The sequence below is a fragment of the Scyliorhinus canicula genome, chromosome 29 (genome assembly GCF_902713615.1).
Source record: "Scyliorhinus canicula chromosome 29, sScyCan1.1, whole genome shotgun sequence".
NCBI lineage: Eukaryota > Metazoa > Chordata > Chondrichthyes > Carcharhiniformes > Scyliorhinidae > Scyliorhinus > Scyliorhinus canicula.
This window is the reverse complement of record NC_052174.1, coordinates 3517086-3542486: the sequence shown is the minus strand read 5'-3', so window position 1 is coordinate 3542486 and position 25401 is coordinate 3517086. Positions and strand designations below refer to the sequence as shown.

At 47.2% G+C, this 25401-nt stretch overlaps 2 protein-coding genes across 4 annotated transcripts in view; one reads left to right on the top strand and one right to left on the bottom strand.

The window, feature by feature from the left end:
- Window positions 1-334: 334 nt before the first annotated feature.
- Window positions 335-22960, bottom strand: LOC119958444. Of its 3 annotated transcripts, none has more exons than XM_038786986.1 (4): window positions 22878-22948; window positions 22697-22754; window positions 10419-10532; window positions 335-1959 (listed from the first exon to the last, which is right to left on the bottom strand). In XM_038786986.1, the coding sequence occupies exons 3-4, from the start codon at window positions 10514-10516 to the stop codon at window positions 1347-1349; spliced, it is 711 nt and encodes a 236-aa protein (XP_038642914.1). In that variant the 5' UTR covers window positions 10517-10532; window positions 22697-22754; window positions 22878-22948; the 3' UTR covers window positions 335-1346. The 3 variants fall into 3 exon arrangements, with proteins under 3 accessions (XP_038642914.1, XP_038642915.1, XP_038642913.1); XM_038786987.1 differs by lacking the exon at window positions 22878-22948 and adding an exon at window positions 14472-14586 and having other exon boundaries at window positions 22697-22745; XM_038786985.1 differs by lacking the exon at window positions 22697-22754 and having other exon boundaries at window positions 22817-22960.
- A 1638-nt stretch (window positions 22961-24598) lies between these two features.
- LOC119958453 overlaps window positions 24599-25401 on the top strand; it is a 55641-nt gene continuing 54838 nt past the window's right edge. Inside the window, exon 1 of the mRNA XM_038786995.1 lies at window positions 24599-24618. The gene's annotated coding sequence lies outside the window, so the exon portion shown is untranslated. The remainder of the gene's footprint in view (window positions 24619-25401) is intronic.

Sequence of the window (25401 nt, the reverse complement as noted above, 5' to 3'; positions counted from 1 at the left end):
TATCGCGGATACATTCTCTAAACTCCTCCTCAGGGCTGCCTTTAAACAATGACCCTCTCGTTCAAAATTATGGGACAAGAGGAGATTTCCTCTTCGCATGCATATTATCAATAATCCACAGATCTGACTTTCTGAGCTACTGGATACAAACTTATTATCTTGTTCCTGTTGCGGTTTGGTCTAATGTGGTAATTAGCCTCAGGAGAAGATTAACACCGTGTCACATTCGAGTGAATTCTGTCCCGTTTCCCGTCTGTCGATTGCATCACTTGTTCCTCGGGCTCTGAATTTGAACTTCCAGTTTGACAGTGAGAAAAATAAACAGAAATCAACATGACTGTAAATTAGCGTTTATTGCGAAGCGGAGATTAATACACAGCCTTATCCTACAGGAATGAAATGTTGCTCCTTTCTCATTTGTAATGTTTTGCAATTGTGACAAATTGATTGCAGCTTCTCAGCAATATTGCCCAGCGATCTTTCCAATGTAGCGGTTAGTCTTTTGTGTCGGCCATGTTGTGCATTGCTGTGGATTGGGACGCAGGGTGGCCAAAATGTTCTCAGGGAGGGCCAGTTAGACTATTTTGGAGATGAATGAGAAGTGGCATTGTGCGATGGCAGGAGTAATTATCCAGGAGTGCGAATTCTGGAAATTTGTGACTGTAAATCGCATGGAGCGAATGTAGATAAGGATTGTGCGTGTGGATTGGAAATTGGACTGCAGTGTGTGGCTATTAGGAATGTCTTGGAAAGGATGCATCGAGATGGGAAGTGACAATTATTTTTTGAGAACGTTGGAAAGAAAGGGGCGCATGGAAAAGGGAGTCGCATGGAGATGAGTGTTGGGATCAGGATTGGAATGAATTGTCTGAACGCGGAGTCTGCTGGAGAGGAGCGTCTCTCTGGATTTGAAGTGTAATTTTCGGAATTTGTTCTTGCGATCGGATCTGCACTGGAGCGGAGTCCATGGACATGCAGAGCACTTCGAGGGGAGAACCCAGGCGGAGAGCTAACTGGGGTAAAGGTGTGGATGGGGGTTAGGTCTGTTTGGAAATGAACAGCGGACAGATTGTGCAGCCGAATAATCTTCTGTTGGGCGAGGCGTGGGGAAGGGATGTCAAGATGGTGCAAGGAGGGAAGGGATGCCCAGACACTGGAGGGCATATCGAGTGGCAGAAAGGGGATTGCAGGGAGTGTAACCGGAGTGAGAATGTGGTGTGGACAGTGAAGGGGAATCACATGGTGAAAAGGGAGGGATTCTTGCCCGGAATAGATGGAGAGCAGGAAAGCGTGCTGGTTTGGAGGAGGACATGGGAAAATTTAAGGACCGACAGCAATTGCGTTGATTAATTATTGACGCAGTAATCATTCTGCCGATTGCACTGGTCGCAGGGCAGGTTCTCTTTGCATCTGCGGAACACGAAAGTACCATTGGGGTCGATTCCACCTTCATCCAGGCACTGGAAACGCTGAATGATCCGCGCTTTTTTGTTCTTGTCACAATTGTCCACTTCTCCATAGACAAAATATTTGTGAACCTTGGGTGCATTCCAATCCATAAAGGGCAGGTCCTTGAGAGGACCCACAATGTCTATGAAGTTCTTCCCATTGAAACATTTCCTGGTACACGGGGTGTTTTCAGTGTATAATATAACACAACCTCCGTTGGTTAAAATCCTGGCCTTTTTCACCTGATCTGCAAACCACAGGGGCATGCACTTCGCTTCGCGAATATTAAATATTATCTTAAATTCAGAACAGTCTTCATCTAAATCTGGGTGAAGAGCGATGTAGTTCAGCTTCGGTTTGAAGACGTCAGAGTTTCCACTGATTTGTGGCTGCTCACTGGAGATGTTACCATTCAGGTACATGTTTTTGTCGCCTTGTCTGCACTGACTGGGCTTCAGCGCAAGAAGAAAGGAGAATTGCTCCTTCCCTTGCGGCCGCACACGCCGGAAGCTAAGAGGAGATAAAGAGGCAAAGTGAGAAAGTGGGCCAACGCTTTTATTGCGAACCATTCTTATCCAGATTTCCCCATCTCAATCTTGCTCCAGCACCTGTCTCCAAGCCCCTACTGAAAATGCAGGCAGAACGGTAATGAAGCAGTCCAACCCCCCACCCGCCATCCCCGGAGTGCCAGGTTGCTAATCCCAGATGTATTCATAATCTCCTCACAATTGAGAAATAAGACTATAGATCCAGAGTCTGTACCGACCCTCTGAAAGAGCACCATGCCTAAGCCCACTATCGCTGCCTATGTTCGTAACATAACGTGCATATTTTTGGACACGAGGGCAAAATGTAGCAAGGACAATCAGCATGGCTAATCCAGCTGGCCTGCTCGTCTTCGGACACGAGGAGACAGTTTAGCATGGCCAACCCACCTAACCTGCTCAACTTTTGACACAAGGGGGCAATATAACATGGCCAGTGCAACTAACCCACTCATCTTTGGACACTCGGGCAAATTATCATGTCCAATCCACCCAAACTGCACATCTTTGGATATTAGGTGGCAATTTATCATGGCCAATGCACCTAACCCGCTCATATTTGGACTGCAAGGAGAAAATTCAGCATGACTAATCCACCTAACCTGCTGACCTTTGGACACGAGGGGGAAATTTGGCCTGGCCATTGCACCTAACCCACTCAACTTTGGACACTGGGAGGCAATTTAGCATGGCCTATCCACCGAACCTGCATATATTTTGACACTAGCGGGCAATTTAGCATGGCCAATGCACCTAACCCGCTCATATTTGTACTGCAAGGAGGCAATTCAGCATGACTAATCCACTTAACCTGCTTATCTTTGGACACTAGGGGGACATTTAGCGTGGCCATTGCACCTTCCCCGCTCATCTTTAGACACTACGAGGCACATTAGCACGGCCTATCCACCTAAGCAGCACGGTAACATTGTGGATAGCACAATCGCGTCACAGCTCCAGGGTCCCAGGTTCGATTCCGGCTTGGGTCACTGTCTGTGCGGAGTCTGCACATCCTCCCTGTGTGTGTGTGTGGGTTTCCTCCGGGTGCTCCGGTTTCTTCCCACAGTCAAAAGATGTGCTAGTTAGGTGGATTGGCCATGATAATTTGCCCTTCGTGTCCCTTAGTGTTGGGTGGGGTTACTGGGTTATGGGGATAGGGTGGAGGTGTTAACCTCGGGTAGGGTGCTCTTTCCAGGAGCCGGTGCAGACTCGATTGGCCGAATGGCCTCCTTCTGCACTGTAAATTCAATGATCTAATTCTATGTCCTCTGGACACTAGGGGGCAGATAGCATGGCCAATCCACCTAAACTGCTCATCTTTGGACAGTAGGAAGCAATGCAGCGTGGCCAACCCACCTAACCCACTCATCCTTGGATACTAGGGGCAGTTTATCATGGCCAATCCATCTAATCTGCTCACCTTTGGACAGCAGGAGGCAATTTAGCATGGCCAATCCATCAAACCTGCACATGTTTGGACTGTGGGAGGAAACCAGGAAACACAAGCAGACAGGTGAGAACGTGCAAACTTCGCACAGTCAATACGCCAAGGCCCAGGCAGCAGTGCTAACCAATGTGCCACCCAGATCCCGGAAACATCGTGAACTGTGAAGAGTTTATGGGGAGAGGGTGGAATAATATGAATATTCCCTAACGAGCAATCCAGCCACACAAGTTAATATCCTGGGAGAACATGGATTCAGATCCCACCGTTGCAGTTGGTGGAAGTTGATGTCAGTCAGTAAATTAGGATTTCAGCACTGGAGTGCTGAATTTGGTGCATTTGAGTGCTATAGTTAAAGTTTGGTGACTGAGGGAGTTAGGAGAGGTGGGAGCAAGGTGCTCCTTTCATTTCATTTCCGCAAAGAGCGAGAACGGAGCCAGGAGTTTACAGACAGTGCAGCTGACTGAGAGCAGAGTCGCAGGGCGGAGGTTCAGTGGGTCCACAGGGAAGCTATATTCTTTAAGGGAAGAGGGGATGAAGACTGGGGCATGCTGCTCCTGTATGATGTGGGTGGTGAGAGATACCACCGGTGACTATACCTGTGGGAAGTGCACCCAACTCCAGTTCTTCAGAGACTGTGTCAGGGAACTGGTGCTGGATGAACTTCCGATCATCCGGGAGGCTGAGGGGGTTATAGAGAAGAGTTACAGGAAGGTAACCACACCTCAGGTTCAGGACAAGAGTAGTTGGGTTACAGCCAGGGTAAAGAAAACGAACAGTGCAGGGATCCCTCGTGCCGTTCCCCTTCAAAACAAGTATACCGTTTTGGATGCTGTTGGGGGGATAACCAACCGAGGGAAGGCCCTGGCGGGCAGGTCTCTAGCACTGAGTCTGGCTCTGGGGCTCAGACGGGAAGGGGGGGAGAATAGAAAAGCAATAGTAATAAAATATTCAATGGTTAGGGGAATAGATAGGAGGTTCAGTGGTCGCGAGCGAGACTCCCGGAAGGTATGTTGCCTCCGGGGTGCCAGGGCCAGGGATGTCTCGGATCGTGTTTTCAGGATCCTGACGAGGGAGGGTGAGCAGCCAGAAGTCGTGGTGCACATTGCAGCCAACGAAGTAGGTTGGAAAAGGGGCGTGGAGGTAATAAAAGAGTTTAGGGAGTTAGGCAGGAAGTTAAAAGCCAGGACAGACAGAGTTGTCATCTCTGGTTTGTTGCCGGTGCCATGTGATAGCGAGGCTAGAAATAGGGAGAATGTGCAGTTGAACACGTGGCTGCAGGAATGGTGTCGGAGGGAGGGTTTCAGGTATTTGGATAATTGGAGCGCATTCTGGGGAAGGTGGGACCTGTACAAGCAGGACGGGTTGCATCTGAACCAGAGGGGCACCAATATCCTGGGGGGGGGGGGGGGGGTTCTAGTCGTCTTCGGGAGGGTTTGAACTAATTTGGCAGGGGAATGGGAACCGGATTTGTAGTTCATCAACTTAGGTAGCCGATATTCAGGACGCCAAATCGTGTACTGAGGCAGTGGGGAGGGAACACTGACAAACGAGAGTCCTTGCAGGCATGGAGATCGGTTGAAGTGTGTATAATTCAATGCATGAAGCATCAGAAATAAGGTGGTTGAACTAAAGGCATGGATCGGTACTTGGGACTACGATGTGGTGTCCATCACGGAAACTTGGATAGAAGAGGGGCAGAAATGCTTGTTGGAGGTCCCTGGTTATAGATGTTTCAATACATAAGAACATAAGAACATAAGAACTAGGAGCAGGAGTAGGCCATCTGGCCCCTCGAGCCTGCTCCGCCATTCAATGAGATCATGGCTGATCTTTTGTGGACTCAGCTCCACTTTCCGGCCCGAACACCATAACCCTTAATCCCTTTATTCTTCAAAAAACTATCTATCTTTACCTTAAAAACATGTAATGAAGGAGCTTCAACTGCTTCACTGGGCAAGGAATTCCATAGATTCACAACCCTTTGGGTGAAGAAGTTCCTCCTAAACTCAGTTCTAAATCTACTTCCCCTTATTTTGAGGCTATGCCCCCTAGTTCTGCTGTCACCCGCCAGTGGAAACAACCTGCCCGCATCTATCCTATCTATTCCCTTCATAATTTTAAATGTTTCTATAAGATCCCCCCTCATCCTTCTAAATTCCAACGAGTACAGTCCCAGTCTACTCAACCTCTCCTCATAATCCAACCCCTTCAGCTCTGGGATTAACCTAGTGAATCTCCTCTGCACACCCTACAGCGCCAGTACGTCCTTTCTCAAGTAAGGAGACCAAAACTGAACACAATACTCCAGGTGTGGCCGCACTAACACCTTATACAATTGCAACATAACCTCCCTAGTCTTAAGCTCCATCCCTCTAGCAATGAAGGACAAAATTCCATTTGCCTTCTTAATCACCTGTTGCACTTGTAAACCAACCTTCTGTGACTCATGCACTAGCACACCCAAGTCTCTCTGAACAGCGGCATGCTTTAATATTTTATCGTTTAAATAATAATCCCGTTTGCTGTTATTCCTACCAAAATGGATAACCTCACATTTGTCAACATTGTATTCCATCTGCCAGACCCGAGCCCATTCACTTAACCTATCCAAATCCCTCTGCAGACTTCCAGTATCCTCTGCACTTTTCGCTTTACCACTCATCTTAGTGTCATCTGCAAACGTGGACACATTGCCCTTGGTCCCCAACTCCAAATCATCAATGTAAATTGTGAACAATTGTGGGCCCAACACGGATCCCTGAGGGACACCACTAGCTACTGATTGCCAACCAGAGAAGCACCCATTTATCCCAACTCTTTGCTTTCTATTAATTAACCAATCCTCTATCCATGCTACTACTTTACCCTTAATGCCATGCAGCTTTATCTTATGCAGCAACCTTTTGTGTGGCACCTTGTCAAAGGCTTTCTGGAAATCCAGATATACCACATCCATCGGCTCCCCGTTATCTACTGCACTGGTAATGTCCTCAAAAAATTCCACTAAATTAGTTAGGCACGACCTGCCTTTTACGAACCCATGCTGCGTCTGCCCAATGGGGCAATTTCTATCCAGATGCCTCGCAATTTCTTCCTTGATGATAGATTCCAGCATCTTCCCTATTACCGAAGTTAAACTCACTGGCCTATAATTTCCTGCTTTCTGCCTACCTCCTTTTTTAAACAATTAGGGAAACGATTAGGGAAGGTGGAAATTGAGGTGGGGGTGGCATTGTTAATTAAGATAGTATAACATCTGCAGAAAGGCAGTTCGAGGAGTATATCTGATTACTGAGGTAGTACGGGTTGAAGTCAGAAATAGGAAAGGAGCAGTCACCTTGTTGGGAGTTTTGTATATGCCCCCGAATATCAGGAGAGATCTGGAGGAACAGATTGGGAAACCGATTTTGGAAAGGTGCAGAAGTCACTGTCATGGGTGAGTTCAAATTCCCAAACATTGAGTGCAAACACTTTAGATCAAATAGTTTGGATGGGGTGGTGTGTGTGCAGTATGCCCACGAAACTTTCCGAACACAGTGTGTAGATTGTCCCACCAGAGGGGAGGCCATAATGGATTTGGTACTTCATAATGAACCAGATAAAGTGATAGATTTGTTAGTGGGGGAGTATTTTGGAGATAGTGACCGCAATTCTGTGACTTTCACTTTAGTAATGGAGAGGAATAAATGCGTGCAACACGGCAAGGCTTACAATTGGGTGAAGGGTAAATACCATGCTGTGAGACAAGAATTGAAGGGCTGTCAGGGAAGGACACAAGAGAAATGTGGAACTTATTCAAGGGACAGGTACGACGTGTCCTTGATATGTATGTCCCTGTCAGGCAGGGAAGAGATGTTCGAGTGAAGGAACCATTTATGACAAGAGAGGTTGAATGTCTTGTTGAGAGGAAGAAGGAGACTTATGTCAGGCTGAGAAAACAAGGTTCAGATAGAGCGCTGGAGGGATACAAGATAGCCAGGAGGGAACTGAAGAAAGGGATTAGGAGAGCTAGGAGGGGGCATGAAAAATCTTTGGCGGGTAGGATCAAGGAAAACCCCAAGGCCTTTTACACATATGTGAGAAATATGAGAATAACCAGAGCGAGGGTAGGTCCGATCAAGGACAGTAGCGGGAGATTGTGTATTGAGTCTGAAGAGATAGGAGAGGTCTTTAACGAGTACTTTTCTTCAGTATTTACAAACGAGAGGGGCCATATTGTTGGAGACGACAGTGTGAACCAGACTGGTAAGCTCCAAAAGATATTTATTAAGAAGGAATATGTGTTGGGCGTTTTGAAAAATTTGAGGGTCGAAAAGTCCCCCGGGCCTGATGGGATATATTCAAGAATTCTATGGGAAGCAAGAGATGAAATTGCAGAGCCGTTAGCAATGATCATTTCGTCCTCATTGTCAACAGGGGTGGTAGCTGGAGATTGGAGAGTACCTAATGTAGTGCCCATGATAAAAAAAAGGGAATTGGGATAACCCTGGGAATTATAGGCGTTAGTCTCACGTCGGTGGTCGGCAAAATAATGGAAACGGTACTGAGGGGTAGGATTTCTGAGCATCTGCAAAGACACAGCTTGATTAGGGATAGTTAGCACTGATTTGTGAGGGGTATGTCTTGCCTTACAAGTCTTATTGAATTATTTGAGGAGGTGAACACGCATGTGGATGAAGGTAAAGCAGTGGATGTAGTGTACATGGATCTTAGTAAGGCATTTGATAATGTTCCCCTATTAGGCTGATGCAGAAAGTAAGGAGGTATAGGATAGTGGGAAATTTGGCCAGTTGGATAACGAACTGGCTAATCAATAGAAGTCCGAGAGTGGTGATGAATGGCAAAAATTCAGCCTGGAGCCCAGGTAACAATGGCGTACGGCAGGGATCAGTTCTGGGTCTTCTGCTGTTTGTGATTTTCATTAATGACTTGGATGAGGGAGTTGAAGGGTGGGTCAGTAAATTTGCAGACGATACGAAGATTGGAGGAGTTGTGAATAATGAGGAGGACTGTTGTCGGCTGCAAAGAAACATAGATAGGATGACGAGCTGGGCTATGAAGTGGCAGATTGAGTTTAAACCTGAAAAGTGTGAGGTTGTCCATTTTGGAAGGACAAATATGAACACGGAAAACATGGTTAACGGTAGGGTTCGTCGCAATGTGGAGGAGCAGAGAGATCTTGCTTTCCATGTTCATAGATCTTTGAAAGTTGCCACTCAAGTGCATAGAGCTGTGAAGAAGACCTATGGTGTGGTAGCCTTAGCAGAGGGATTGATTTGAAGAGCCGTGAGTTAACGATGCAACTGTACAAAACCTTGGTAAGGCCATATTTGGAGTACTGTGTGCATTTCTGGTCGCCTCATTTTAGGAAGGATGTGGAAGTTTTGGAAAAGGTGCAAAGCAGATTTACCAGGATGTTGTCTGGAATGGAGAGTAGGTCTTACGAGGAAAGGTTGAGGGTGCAAGGCCTTCCCTCATTAGAGCGGAGAAGAATGAGGGGCGACTTGATAGAGGTTTACAAGAGGATCTGGGAAATAGATAGAGTAGACAGTCATAGACATGGAAAAAACCATTACAAGCGGACATAAATTTAAGGTGAATGGTGGAAGATATAGGGGGGATGTCAGAGGTAGGTTCTTTACCCAGAGAGTAGTGGAGGCATATAATGCACTGCCTGTGGAAGTGGTTGATTCTGAAACATGAGGGACCTTCAACCGGCTATTGGATAGGCACATGGATTACGGTAGAATGATGGAGCGTAGATTAATCTGTTCTTAAGGGCAGCACGGTAGCATTGTGGATAGCACAACTGCTTCACAGCTCCAGAATCCCAGATTCGACACCTGCACATCCTCCCCGTGTGTGCGTGGGTTTCCACCGGGTGCTCCGGTTCCTCCCACAAACCAAAGATGTGCAGGTTAGGTGGATTTGGCATGATAAATTGCCCTTAGTGTCCAAAATTGTCCAAAATTGGGGTTACTGGGTTATGGGGGTGGAGGTGTTGACCTTGGGTAGGGTGCTCTTTCCAAGAGCCGGTGGAGACTCGATGGCCCGAATGGCCTCCTTCTGCACTGTAAATTCTATGATAATTGTGATTAATCTCGGACAAATGTTCGGAATAACATCGTGGGCCGAAGGGCCTGTTCTGTGCTGTATTTTACTATGTTCCATTTGAAAGCTGTTCTCAGTCAGGGTGACTTGGAAGTGAAGCCCAGTTGTGGTAACCACACATCTGCAGCGCCTTCCTCCCATTTGACGATGACATGGCCTGGCCAGTCACTCCAGTTGACCCACATCCAACTGCCGGGACACACTGAAGGATGTGCCTCGTATTGCCTTCGCCCAGGGTGATACTGACGGAGAAAAATGGGTTGAGATATCCACTCCAGTCTTTGCGAATAAGACGGAGTTATGACTTTATTTTTGAGAGAAAATAACGTGTGTCTGGGGAGATATGAAATGAAAATCGCTGATTGTCACAAGTCGGTTTCAAATGAAGTTACTGTGAAAAGCCTCTAGTCGCCACATTCCGGCGCCTGTTCGGGGAGGCTTGTACGGGAATTGAACCGTGCTGCTGGCTTGCCTTGGTCTGCTTTCAAAGCCAGCGATTTCGCCCTGTATTAAACCAGCTCCTGCTAAACCAGCCCCTATATACAGTAAGATCATGGAAGGACGGAGCACAATTGGTGAACAGCTCCAATAGCAATGTGATGATCAGCACTTCAAACGTTTCCTGACGTTATTGAGATTTTGTTGGTCAAATCCGTAAGTGAGATTGACACCCGATATCCTGCGACTGAGTGGGTCCGAACCGGCCCCACAACAGGTATAGGGCACCTCACCCTGGTGCTGGACCGGATACTTGAAGACCACCCGATTGGCTGTAACTGTGACATTGCACATTAGGCCGGACTGAGGTAGGAACATCACAGAAATGCGATTATTTGAATAAGGTCACTGAATTATGAAACACTTACTCCTTAATGATTTTTGTCAGGATGGTATCATTTAGTTCCGTTGCATCCATTTCGCGGGCACAGAGGAAAGCCAGAAGGAGCAGAGAGACAGGAATCATGGTTGATCAGGTCAACCTAAAAGATCAGGCACAAGGATCAGTTCAGTGATTTTTATTTTGTTATTTATTATTTAAAGTACAGTAGGGAGCTATTCTGCCCACCATATCCGCACCCGATCCCAAAGAGCTACCCAGTTAGTCCCATTCCGCAGCCCTATCTCCGTTGCCCTCTAAATTAATCTCTTTCGAATATATATCCAGCTCTCTTTTGAAACCTCCTGTGGCATCCACCTTCACCACTCTCCCAGGCAACGCATTCCAAACCCCCACAACTTTGAGTGAAGAGGTTTCTCCTCACCTCACTCCAAGATGCTGACCATCCTCAAATTGTGAACCCCTAGTTACTGACATCGCAACCATTGGAAACAGAACATCCTTCTTTCCCTTGTCAAAATTGTTCACAATTTTGCACACCTCAAACACCTCTTTATCGTCTCTTCGCCAAGGACAAAAAGCCCAATTTCTCCAAACTTTCATGTAACAAAGGGTCACCTGGACACGAAGCGTTAGCTCTTTTCTCTCCCTACAGATACTGCCAGACTAAGTCAGATTTTGCAACATTTTTTCATTTGATTTCTCCAATTTTTCCTTGCATCTAAAATTCCCCATTCCTGGTATAATTCTAGTAAATCTTCTCTGCACCATCTCCATGAATTTAAAATCCCTTCTTAAATAAGGTGCCAAGAGCTAAACACAATACTCCAAATATGGTGTGGCCAATGATTCGTCGAGGTGTCGAGCATCACTTCCTTGCTTTTATATTCTATGCCTCTATCTATAACCCCAAAGAGTCTAGATGCATTCTTAATTACTGTTTCAACTTGCCTGGCCACCTTCAGAGAATTATGCAGGTAAACGCTGAGGCCCCTCTGCTCCTGTATTCCCCTCAAGGCTGGACCATTTTGCCTATACGGTCTCCCCATGTTTCTCTCACTAAAATACATTATCTCACAGTGAAGTTCATCTGAGAGGTTTCTGAGCATTTGGCCAACTTGCCAATGTCCCTCTGAGGTCACTCAGCGTCATCCTCGCAATTCACTATTCTCTCGAGCTTAGCATCACCTGAAAATTTAAAGCTTTTGTCTAAACGCCCGCCTCTAATATCAAAGTCTCTCCTGAGTTTGTATTCAGTACAGGGGCTTGATCTGAGATTGAGGAATTGAACAAGCAAATGTGTAATCTTCGCTTGGAGTGACATCGGCGGCGGAAATGGAAAAGGAAAATATCATCTACATCTGTAACCCCAACCAAACTACATGGACATTTCACTTATGCAGAGGTGACGTTCTTCGCTGCCCCCATATACCTCGGCACTCTACACCAGCATCCCCCATGACGACGGCATTGCTGCAACAGCCTCAGTCCTCAACACCGACAACTGCCAATCTCCAGACGCAATTCTGCAACTCATCCGTTTCATTCTAGACCACAACGTCTTCACCTTCGACAACAAATTCTTCATCCAGACGCACGGAACAGCCATGGGGACCAAATTTGCACCTCAATATGCCAACATCTTCATGCACAAGTTTGAACAGGACTTCCTCACCACACAGGACTTTCAACCGATGCTATACACCAGATACATCGATGACATTTTTTTCCTTTGGACCCACGGCGAGACATCACTGAAACGACTACACGATGACATCAATAAGTTCCATCCCACCATCAAACTCACCATGGACTATTCTCCAAATTCAGTTCCATTCTTGGACACACTCGTCTCCATCAAGGACGGTCACCTCAGCACCTCGCTTTACCGCAAGCCCACAGATAATCTCACGATGCTCCACTTCTCCAGCTTTCACCCGAAACACATTAAAGAAGCCATCCCCTATGGACAAGCCCTCCGTATACACAGGATCTGCTCAGACAAGGAGGAGCGCAACAGACACCTACAGATGCTGAAAGATGCCCTCGTACGAACGGGATATGGCGCTCGACTCATTGATCGACAGTTCCACCGCGCCACAGCAACAAACCGCACCGACCTCCTCAGAAGACAAACACGGGACACCACTGACAGAGTACCCTTCGTCGTCCAGTACTTTCCTGGGGCGGAGAAACTACGACATCTTCTTCGCAGCCTCCAACACATCATCAGCGAGGATGGACATCTTGCCAAGGTCATCCCCACACCCCCACTACTGGCCTTCAAACAACCGCGCAACCTCAAACAAACCATTGTTTGCAGCAAATTACCCAGCCTTCAGAACAGCAACCACAACACCACAAAACCCTGCCAGGGTAATCTCTGCAAGACATGCCAGATCATCGACATGGACACCACCATTACACGTGGAAACACCACCCACCAGGTACGCGGCGCATACTCGTGCGACTCGACCAATGTAGTCTACCTCATACGCTGCAGGAAAGGATGTCCCGAAGCGTGGTACATTGGCGAGACCATGCAGACACTGCGACAACGAATAAACGGGCATCGTGCGACTATCAACAGGCAGGACTGTTCCCTTCCAGTTGGGGAACACTTCAGCAGTCAAGGACATTCAGCCTCTGATCTCCGGGTCAGCATTCTACAAGGAGGCCTTCAGGAGACGCGACAACGCAAAATTGCTGAGCAAAAACTTATAGCTAAGTTCCGCACGCATGAATGCGGACTCAACCGGGATCTGGGATTCATGTCGCATTACATTCGGCCCCCACCAACAAGCCTGGACTTGCAGAGGCCTACCGACTGAACTGGCTTGGGACAATTCACACCTCTTTAACCTGGAGTTACCTCTCTCTCTGCATCTTTGATGATTTGATTGCCTGCAGGTGCTCGCATTCCGGGGCATCTCTGACTGTGTCTATATAAACATTTCTGGAACAAGCCTTTCCATTCACCTGAAGAAGGAGCCGTGCTCCGAAAGCTCGTGTTTGAAACAAACCTGTTGGACTTTAACCTGGTGTTGTAAGACTTCTTACTGTGCTCACCCCAGTCCAACGCCGGCATCTCCACATCATGACCCATATACGAGGACATGGTATCGACTCATGGAAGGGCATCAGGTTAACGGACAATGCAGGACTCATGAAGTAATTGCACTGGTCCCGGCGATGGGCAGGGAACATTGCATGGACATTCCCATGTTTTTGGAGTACATGTAAATTTGATTTTGGATGTGTTACGATTGGTGCCATAAAGATAAAGTCAGACCGTGCGGAGAGGGTAGGAAGAGGTTGTGAGAGAGAGAGGAGGACTAGAGAGAGGACGGAGCGTGTGAGAAGGGGGGTACAACTAGAACGTAGGTTATCAGGAGATAGACTTACCTCATTTAGGACCCAGAATGAGGAAAAACTGGGCAGTATGAATGAATCTCTTCTACCAGATCTACACCGCTTATATGGCCAGGGACGGGTTGTCCGCTACCCGAACCCCGCATCGGTGTCTAGGTTATTTTCTGTTTCACCGCTTTGGGGCACTCCCCAAACGGTGGTTCATTGTTAGTGCTCCGAGCCACCGCTGAGTGACTTGCTCAGTCACTCTTCCTTACGATCCGGGTTAGACATAGAACAGCACAGCACAGATCAGGCCCTTCAGCCCTCGATGTTGTGCCGAGCAATGATCACCCTACTCAAGCCAACGTATCCACCCTATACCAGTAACTCCCCCCCATTAACCTTATTTTTGTAGGACACTAAGGGCAATTTAGCATGGCCAATCCACCTAACCCGCACATCTTTGGACTGTGGGAGGAAACCGGAGCACCCGGAGGAAACACACGCACACACGGGGAGGACGTGCAGACTCCGCACAGACAGTGACCTGGGACCCTGGAGCTGTGAAGCATTTATGCTAACCGCCATGCTACCGTGCTGCCTGGGTTGAGCACCACCGGCTATTTGCCTTCCGCTTCCTCGGAATAATACCCACTCACAGTAATAATAATAAGCTAATCATGTTAACAGTAACGTGATAAGCTTCAACGGTAGAGGGCGTACATACCTAGCCACTTCACTCCCAATACAGTCTCCCGGTCGTACGAGAATTGGTTCAAAAGTGAGGGGTACGGCTGTTCGCTGGTAGAAGTGGAAACGAATGTAACATGTCTGTTCCCCACCTGTAGGACAGGAGGTGTACGTCACTCAGGTGTCCGGCCAATGCATCTTTAACGACACCACCTGCGTTCCATTGAACGCTGGCCTTCAGCTCCTATGTGTCTCGCAAATGCCTCTCATAACACTGTTGGGACTAAGGCTTTCCGCATTGCTAGGATGCCCGAATGGCCTTTCCAAAGCTGATAAACTGGGCTACTGGGGATCCCTGATCAACCGATGTACGGATTGTACACGGAGCAGGGTACTACTTTAATTTTACTGGCACAGCGACCAATGTTTTGTCACCCCCATTTCCCCTTCAAATTGTTATCGGGACTCTCGTATCCACCACAGTCCCCTGCTCCTCTGCGTGGATACTGCACAATCAGTTGGCACGCCAGGCAGTCTCAGCCGAATTCTTCGAGAACTGGAAAAAACCTCAGGTTCAAGCACCCAACCTGGGCCACTCAGCCGGATGGGGAATTCTGAGCGTCTTGACACTAGGGGGTGTGGGGGGTTCCTTGAAGGCCAGCGATAGGAATTATTTTATTTGTGGCCTTACCATCCTGGGAAACGAAACCTTGGGAGCCCTCGGGGCAATAACCAAGGAATTGTCTCAAATGCGGTTGTTTGCCATGCAGAACCGGTAAGCTCTTGACTATCTTCTGGCCCGTGAGGGTGGGGTATGCGCCATTGTGAAGGGCATGTGAATCATGGGAGTTCAAGACCTAACCGCTAACACCACTAAAGTTATGGATCACATACCAGATCACGTGGACGATATGTAGGACGCTGGCTGTTGGGGTAACTGGGGATTTGGAGGTTGGAAGGACTGGTTGATACATATGGTCATGTATTTAGCAGTGGCACTCGGCGGCATCTTTGTGGGCATGGCCATCCTTAAATGCGTGATGGGTAAAAAGCAGGGTTCACTGGAACAGATAGATGCCCCTAGAATCCTGGCTGCTAGGATCCACGAGTGTGCAGCGGATGACGGGGTGCTGCAATAAAAATCGACAATGCAGCGACGAATTTTCTTAGATGAGGGGCCGTAGCTAAGGATTGGACCAATAGGTTATAAGAAATGATAAAAGGAGGGAATGAAGAATTGAACAAACGAATGTGATATAAAATAGGATTATTATTCAGAATAATGAAGATGATAGAGCCAGTCTGATGGTAGTGAACTCACAGACAAAGAACAAAGGGATTCAGCAAAGCATGGCCTGGGGGGGGGGGGGGGGGGATGGAGCCTCGTGCAGAGGGTGGTGAAAAGGAGTCTGGGTAACAAGAGGCCCAGGGTTCAGGAATGCGAAGTGAGCCAATCAGGATATATGGCCAGATCAGGAGGTGTACAGGATGACCTATGGGAATCTTGTATGTGAAACTTGATGTCATTTGAATGATATGTGCAGAAATCTCTTTGTCTCTGACTTCAATTGTTTCTGGGGACTTCAGGAGACTGCGTGTGTTCTGAATCTCTATAGTGCGACCCAGCCTTGCAAGTTGTTCAAAAATGAATAATACTATACCTACAAATCCGTCTCCAGTTCTATTGAGGTCAGGCTGACGGGTAAAGACATTGATTTCTCAAGATCACTGTCCCAATTAGAGAGATAATCGCAGGGACACGGCCACTGATCACAGTCCTCAATTAGAGACAGATGATAACAATGATGCAGACTCTATTCCCAGCAGCCACTGAGAGAGAAAGAGATCGAGAGATACAGAGAAAGAGACAGAGAGAGAGAGAGAGAGAGAGAGAGAGAGAGCGGGAGTGAGAGTGAGAGAGCGAGCGAGAGATATAGAGAGAGACAGAGAGAGATTTTACAGTGAAATCACCCGTGATTATATTTTGTAGTTAGAGGGAAATAGTTCAGAACAAAGATAAACATTCTGAACTCCCTCTCAAAGAACATAGAGTGATATAAATATGGGAACCGTCGAGGGTCTCCCAATGTACTGCGGGACATTGGCACCGACACGAAGATTGTGATTGCAGTTCCAATGAAAGGTCCCCACAGGTAAACAAACCCTGATCACAATCTCCAGCCACAGAGCGAGATCAGCAAAGCGGAATATCACCGTGCCCTCATCCTCACAGGGAGAGATGACGGGACACACCAATTCTAATCCCTGTTCAGGGGCCGAGATCAGCGCTGGGAGACGGTATCCAGCCCAAATACTAACAGGGAGAGATCAGGGGAGATACTGAATCTATTGCCTGCTCGGGGCAGATATCAGCGCTGGGAAACAGCAGCCAGTCCTCATCCTCACAGGGAAAGATCAGGAGAGACACTAGATCTATCCCCTGCTCAGGGGGACAGATCAGCGCTGGGACAGAGCTCTGGGCCCGACCAGCACAGAGTGACATTCTAATTAATCAGGATTTCCTGCTCCTCCTGGGTGTGGTGCCTCACGCCAATCAACCACATCAATGCATCTGTGGGCTTGCCCTCAAAGCTTTATACAGTGGTCTCTGATGGCGGTGTGCCAAAGGACACATCAATTGCTTATATTCTTGCCCATGTCCAGAAATAATCTTCATGCCGCCCTGACCCAGTCAGGAATACCTTTGGCTCCAGATCCGCATCAATGTGGTTGACTCTCAAATGCCCTCTACAATGACAGTTCTGCACGGACAACGATAGCGCAATCAGCAACGCGCACACCCCATGAATATTTTTTTCAGTAATAGAGTGAATCGGTGTTCTAACCACCTTGTACATCCCGTGAAGCCTCTCTACATTGAACTGGCTAGCAGTCAAATTTCAAGGACAATCTAATTTGCTTCCCACCATTATGCAGTCGTATTATTGAATCATATAATTCATCCATTCTGCACCGACGCATGAAAAATACCTCCCTACCTAATCACGTTTGCAGCACTTGGTCCACAGCCCTGAATGTTAAGACTTGCCAATACTCATCCAGGTACTTTCTAAGGGATGTGAGGCAACCCGCCTCGTCGACGCTCCCCCCACCCCCAGGCAGTGCATTCGAGACCGTAACCACCCTCTGGGTAAAACAAAATCCAAGAAATCCCTCCTAAACCTCTTGCCTTTCAACTTTAACTTGTGTCCCCTCGTGACTGACCCTTCAACTAAGGGGATCAGCTGCTCCCTATCCACCCTTGTCCGTGCCCCTCTTAATCTTGTCCACCTCGATCAGGTCACCCTTCAGTCTTCTCTGCTCCAGAGAAAACATCCCAAGCCTATCCAACCTCCCTTCATAACAGAAATGTTCCATCCCAGGCAACATCCTGGTGAATCTCCTCTGCACCCCCTCCAGTGCAATCACTTCCTCCCATAATTTGGCAACCAGAACTGCGCACAGTACTCCAGCTGTGGCCTCACCAAAGTTCTACACAAGTCCACCATGCCCTCCCGGATTTTGTAATCTGTGTCTCGACTGCAAACGTGAAGTATCACATATGCCTTTTCCACCACCTTATTAACCCGCCCTTCTGTTTTATATTCTTATTATCTGATTCCTGAAACATAAAACGAGACACCATGTCACTTTCTGAATGAATTCTACACAAATCTCTTGTCAATAATAAAAAGAACAGTATGGGTGTCAACTGTTATGTGCCAGGGTTTAGAAAACCCCAAAGTTTATCATGGAGACCACCTGGCCCAGATTGTGGTATGGGGAGCACACGGCCCACTCGACATGTGTGGTGCACCTTAAATCTAAAAGTATTTTTTAAAGTATTTTTTTTAAAACAATGTTTATTCTATGAATTCAATGAAACGTTATAAAACATACAGTCAAATTTCAAATACAACGACCAAAGAATACAGCACTCTAACTAATCCTTAAACTTTCTTTTTAACATCCGTAAGACAAAAAACCCTTTTTCCAGACGAACATCAGGTTACAATTCTCTACTGAAAGCACTTATCATTCTGAATTCACCAAATGACTTAGAGATGGCAGAGAGATCAAAATTGCACCTTCTTTGGCTGGCTGCAGCTCCAACACTAAAAAGAAACTAAAAAACACAGACACACTTAAGTTTTTCCTTAAAGCGAACTTAAAAAGCAGAGCTACAGCTTAATTCCATCCGTACTCTGACATCACTGCAGCCACTTGAGCAGACAAACATTTCTTAAATTGACATTCCCATGACACACCTATTCACTGCCAGCGGTGTAAAATGGGGCCTCACATTCTCTATTAGCATCAAGATTCTCCCAAATTCATAGCGACCCTGGGCCTTCTCTTTCCTCGTAACAAGAAGGCAATATTACCTATTCGCCCTCCCGAAGGTAATCTTTCCACACACAATGTAATTTGGGTTCCTGCACATTATCTGAAGTGTCCTTGCGGTATATTGAGCTCGAAAAAAATATTCTCTTCTTGTCACTACCGAATCATGTTGCTACAGGGGGAAGGAAGTAGAATTATGTGGTCATCAGAACCTGAAACCAATGGCTGGGACAGACACATGGGAATATGTGAACCGGGGTAGACAATTATGCATCTCAAACCAGTTCCAATGTTTCCACCTGGGAGCTGCAGTCCCTGACCTGGGAATTCCTCCGCAGCGGCTGCCAGAGACCAGGAAAACGCCGTTGACGCCAGAGCCTTCACTCTGCAGGCTCTCAGAGACCTCGAAAACACCATAGACGCCGGGACCTCTACTCTGCTGCTCTCCAACGAGCAGACCAGCATCGCAGCAGCTGCAGTCCTCCCACGATACTCCCCCCGCCCCCGCAACTTTCAATCCCACTGACTTGGAGAGCTGCGACCTCCTGCAGGCCCCAAGCACTCCTTCCACTTCCCCCTTCACAGTCGCTCCACACACCTAACAATCAACTCCCATAGCCAAAGAAAATCACTAATACCGCTCTTTTAAATTTACTTGCCGGTCTGGAGATCCTCCGTCCTCTGAAGGAAGATCGCGATCTGGGAAGGACCCGGCCATCGCCTCATCCGCATTCGCGATCCCAGAGACATCATCCACTTACCAGAATTCACCCCATCCGCCCCAGAGCATGGTCTGGACATCCACCAACCTGTGAAGACAAACAGCAGTCCGACTGCGATCCGGAACGCTCGTCCATACAGACCCACCTACCAACGCAGGAACCGCAAGCAAAACAACAAATCCTCCATCCACACACCGACCAGAGTGAATAACCTAATTGGGCACACCAATCCCCATAACACTGCATACTCTACCGTCTCCCAGGCTCGAAAAGAAGCAGTCACTCCAGGAAGCGTGGAAAACGTGCAGGCCTGCAGGTGAGAGTGAAACAACGTGGCCCCAAAGCCAATCTTCCAAGCTTATCCCTAGCTCATGTCCAATCGCTAGAAAACGAACTTAAAGCCGTACTCACTTTTCATAGAGAACAAAGGGACTGCTGTGTGCTCTGTTTCACGGAGACATGGCTCAGTCCTGCTTCAGCGTACTGTGCCCGACACCCAGAGGGCTTCTCGATCCACCGGAAGGACCGTACAGCGGCCTCAGGCAAGGCAAGAGAAGCCATGTTCTGCCTCCTAATTAACAACTCCTGGTGCCTAGATGTAGAAACACTGGCGAATTTCTGCTCCGCAGAGCAAGAAGCTGATGCTAAACTGCCGCCCCTACTACCATCCACGGGAGTTCAGCTCCGTTATCCGCATGGCTGTTTACATCCCGCCCCATGTGAACGTGAAAATCGCACTGGACTAAAAATTGACCACCACAAATAGCCTTGAAACGAAACATCCCGACGTCTTATTCATTGTAGCTGGGGACTTCAATCAGGCCAAGCTAAAGAGCGTACTACCACGTTACCACTGACACGTCACCTGTTCCACCAGAGGCCCAAACATCCTGGACCACTGCTACACAAATATCGAACATGCCTACCGCTCTATCACCCGCCGACACTTTGGCAAATCTGACCACAAGGCTGTGCTCCTGCTTCCTGCTGATATGCAAATACTGAAGCGGGATAATCTGTAAAAGAAAGTCGTTGGTCTGAGGAATCGGATGATGTACTAGAGTCAGTGGACTGGTTAGTATTTAAAAACTCTACGACCAGCCTGAACGATTACGCCACGACAGTAACTGACTTCATTAGTAAGTGTGCATAAGAGTGTGTGCCAAAGAAGCAAATCCGCATGTTTTCCAAACGGAAACCCTGGAAGAACAGGGATATTCATTGGTTGCTGAAATCTAGGTCTGAGGGGTTCAAGTCAGGCGACATTGATCTCTACAAGAAAGCCAGATATGATCCAAAAAAATCAATCAAAGATGCCAAAAGAGAGTACCGGACCAAGCTCGAGTCCCAGACTAGCCACACGGATCCCGCGTCTACGGCAAAGTCTGGAAGACATAACGGGCTACAAGATGAAGGCATGTAAAATCGTCGGCTCTAACGTATGACTCCCTCATGAGCTCAACGCATTCTCTGCCCGCTTTGAGCAAGAGGTTAGCGAGAGCGAGCCCTCCGCCCCAGAAGCCGCGGATAAACTTGTATCTGTGATCACCACTGCCGATGTTAGATCAGCCTTCTCGAAGGTAAACTCACGGAAAGCCACTGGCCTGGATGGGGAACCCGCGGATCAGCTGGCGAGGGTATTCGCAGGCATCTACAACCTCTCTTTACAACAACCTGATGACTATCTGCTTCAAGAAAACGACCATCATCCCTGTACCAAAAAAGTCAAGCAGAGTGCCTCAATGACTAACGTCTAGTGGCTCTGACATCAATTATCATGACTGTGCTTCGAAAGTTTAGTCATAGCACAAATCAACTCCAGCCTCCCGGATTGCCTTGATCCACTACAGTTCGCCTACCGCTGCAAGAGGTCCACAGCAAAAGTCATCTCCATGACTCAGCACTCAACCCTGGAATACATAGATAACAAAGCTACCTATGTCAGATTCATATTTATCGACTACAGCTCAGCATTCAACACCATAATTCCTACGAAACCCATCTCAAAACTCTGTGGCCTTGGCCTCGGCTCCTTCGTCTCCGACTGGATCCTGACCTTTCCAACCCACTGGCCAGAATCAGTAAAGATAGGCAACAAACCTCCTCCACGATCATCCTCAATACCGGTGCACCACAAGGCTGTGAACTCAGCCCCCTATTATACTCCTTATAACCTATTACTGTATGGCCAAATTCTCCTCCAGTTCGATTTTCAAATTTGCTGATGACACTTCCGTAGTGGGTCGGATTTCAAACACTGACGAGACAGACTGACGAGACGGAATGAGATAGAGAACCTGGTAAACTGGTGCGACGGCAATAATCTCTCCCTTAATGTCAACGAAACGAAGGAGATTGTCATCGACTTCAGGAAGCGTAGTGGAGAACATGCCCCTGTCTGCAACAACGGGAACGAGGTAGAAAGGGTCGAGAGCTTCAGGTGTTTAGGTGTACAGATCACCAACAACCTGTCCTGGTCCAGCATGTCAACACTATAGTTAAGAAAGCCCACCAACCACTCTACTTTCTCAGACGACTAAGGATATTTGGCATGTGAGCTACGGTCCTCACCAACTTCTACAGATGCACCAGAGAAAGCATTATTTCTGGTTGTATCACAGCTTGGTCTGGATCCTGCTCTGGCCAAGTCCGCAGGAATCTACAAAATGTCGTAAATGTCGCCCAGACCATCATGCACACAAGCCTCCCATCCATTGACACTGTCTATAATTCCCGCTGCCTCAGAAAGGCAGTCAACATGATTAATGACCCCGCGCACCCCGCACATAATCTCTTCCACCGTCTTCCTTCAGGAAAATGTTACCTAATTTTGAGGTCACGTACCAACCGACTCAAGAACAGCTTCTTCCCTACTGCCATCAGACTTTGTATTCAGTTGATCTTTAACATTTAACAGTAGAACTGTCACATTATATTATGCAGTCTCTCCTTCCTTCCCTGTGTACGGTATGCAATGTTTGTACAGCATGCAAGAAATAATACTTTTCACTGTGCTCTAATACATGTGACAATAATAAATCAAATCAAATCAGTGGATCTCATTCACTTTGTTTCCATATCTCTTGATAACATTATCCATTGAATATCTGTCACACATAATTTTTAATTCTCTCCATCACGCATCGGTATTTCCCTCTTACACTCTCCCTAATTATAGGAATGAATGATACTTTACCCGGATTTCAGGCCAGGTGAAAAAGAAATTGGGAACACACAACAGCTCACTTAGCAACCTAGAACATAGAAACAAAAATTACCACTAAAGTAATGTGTCAACGAGCTATATATATCTTACCCTCACCCTTCACCAGATGTTCTTCGTTTTCTTGATGTTTGTTGGAGAGAGATATACCTACCCGGTATTTAACAGCAATTCAATGTACTCGCTGGTGAAAGGGAGAACCTTAAATGGGCAAGTATTACATTAGTCCTTGAAGCAGTTTCAAGATATTGCATGTGACAGTTCGATGTGGTAATATCGCATCCGCTCTGATACTGGACAACACAGATATTGACTGCGGTGGAGTCGTTGCTGTCATTCAGGGTGGGGCGGGGCAAATGGATTACTCCTGACCTCAGTATCTACAGAGTTGTCGAGTGGGCGGGGGGGGGGGGTACTTCAAAGTTCATCCCATACTCACATGCCGATGAATGGTGGTAGAAAATACCGACACAATCCCAACTGCCATTAGGAGGCCCCTCGACCCGTCAACTCTGCACCGAACCTCTAAAAGACTACCCTACCCTGGGGCCCATGCCCCCACATTTTACCATATTCCCAGACAAACGTTTGGACAGTAGGGGCCAGTTTAGCATCGCCAATCCACCGAACCTTCACATCTTTGGATTGTCGGAGGAAACCAGGGCACACGGATGAACCCATGCACACACGGGGAGAACGGTCAGACACCACACTGGCAGTGACCCGAGCCGGGAATCGAACCTGTGACCCTGGAGCTTTGAAGCAACAGTACTAACCACTATGCTACGGATTCATTCATCATATCCTGTCAATATGAAAAAGTGCCTATCCTCTGTTTTCTGTTAGCAAGATTAGCTCCAAACAAAATTCTACCAACGACAACATGAATGTTTGCATTTTGAAAAACATTTTGATGTGGCACCTTATAAACTGCCTTTTGTGCAATCGAAGTACCTGGTTAAAGTAAGAAGTCTAACAGCACCAGGTTAAAGTCCAACAGGTTTGATTGGAATCATGAGCGTCGCTCCTTCATCAGGTAGGTGAAGAGGTAGGTTTCACACACACAGCATACCCAGGAAAAGCCAATGATGCAAGATGACACTTTGAACACGATTCTTTGCAGGTAACTAAGGCTTTAGAGCACCAGAAGGTGGGACTGGCGAGAGGGATAATCAGTTTCAAGAGGTTGATGAATTGAACAAACGAATGTGATACAATATGGGATAATTAGTTAGGATAATTACAGGGTAGACCCGGGTTTAGGAGCCGGAGAGTAGGGTAATTAGTTTATCAGGGAATGAACAAAGGAACTGAGCAAAGCATGGCCAGGAAGGAGGGATGGGCGGTTGCTAGGACCAGATCCTCGTGCAGAGGGTGATGGAAAGAATGCTGGGTGAAAGAGGGCCCCGGGGTTGAGGAATGCGAAGTGAGCCAATGAGGATATATGGCCAGGTCAGGATGTGTGTAGGGATGACCTATGGGAATCTTGCATTCATTACTGTTGCCTTATTTGGTCATATATGTCATACTTGATGCAACTCGAATGTGTATGTAAGAAAAGCTCTGTCTCTTTGTTCTGTCTCTCGCTGTTGAACATCCAGGAGACAGAGATCGTGTCCTGTGCTTTTAATAGAATGAGTCAGCTAGCTGGTTAAAATAAACAGTAATTGATACCTGCAAATCCGTCTCACATTTTACTCAGACCAGACTGACAGCAAAAGAATCAGGATTGTCAAGGTGTCAATTGTCTCATGCGTGAGGTGTGTCTCATTGGCGATAACATGCAGACGCTGCGACAATGGATGAACGGGCATTGCGTCACAACCATCATGCAGGAATCCCTTCCAGTCGCAGAAAACTTCAGCAGTGGAGGGCATTCAGCCTCTGATCTTCAGGTAAGCGTTCTCCAAGACAGCCATTAGGACGCGTGGCAACGGAGAATCACCAAGCAAAATCTGATAGCCAAGTTCCACGCAAATGAGTACGGCCTCAACCAGGAACTTGGATTCATCTTTCATTACATCTAACCCCACCATCTGGCCTAGGCTTGAGAAATCCGACCAACTGTCCTGGCTTAAGGCAATTCACACCTCTTTAACCTGCCACTATCTCTCTCTCCAGTCGCACCATCTGGACCAGCAAATACTTAATTACCTGGAAAGATTCGCATAAAAAATAGCATATTGCATTATTTTTTTTAATATAAATGTTTTTATTCAGTTTTCATATTTTATATTGAACAAATTACAAATTGTTAGGAGAGAAAAAAAAACAAACACGCAAAAATTAACATACATATTTACAGGTAAGCATCTTCGTAGTAGTAACTGCGCCCCCCCCCCCTCAACATGTTTATTTAGTTTGGTTTTGGGCCTTGGCTAGCCATCGAACCCCCATAACGAACCTGTAGCCCCCCCCCCCCTCCCGCATATTGCATTATTGGCTTCGTATTTATTTATTTAGAGTGCATCATGTTTCACTTACAAGATTCCCAATTCTTTTTTTTCCAATTAAGGGGGAATTTAGCGTTGCCAATCCACTACCCTGCACATCTTTGGGTTGTGGGGGCGAAACACATTCAAATACGGGTGGAACGTCCAAATTCCACACGGACAGTGACCCAGAGCCGGTATCGAACGTGGGACCTCACCGCCGTGAGGCAGCAATGCCAACCACTG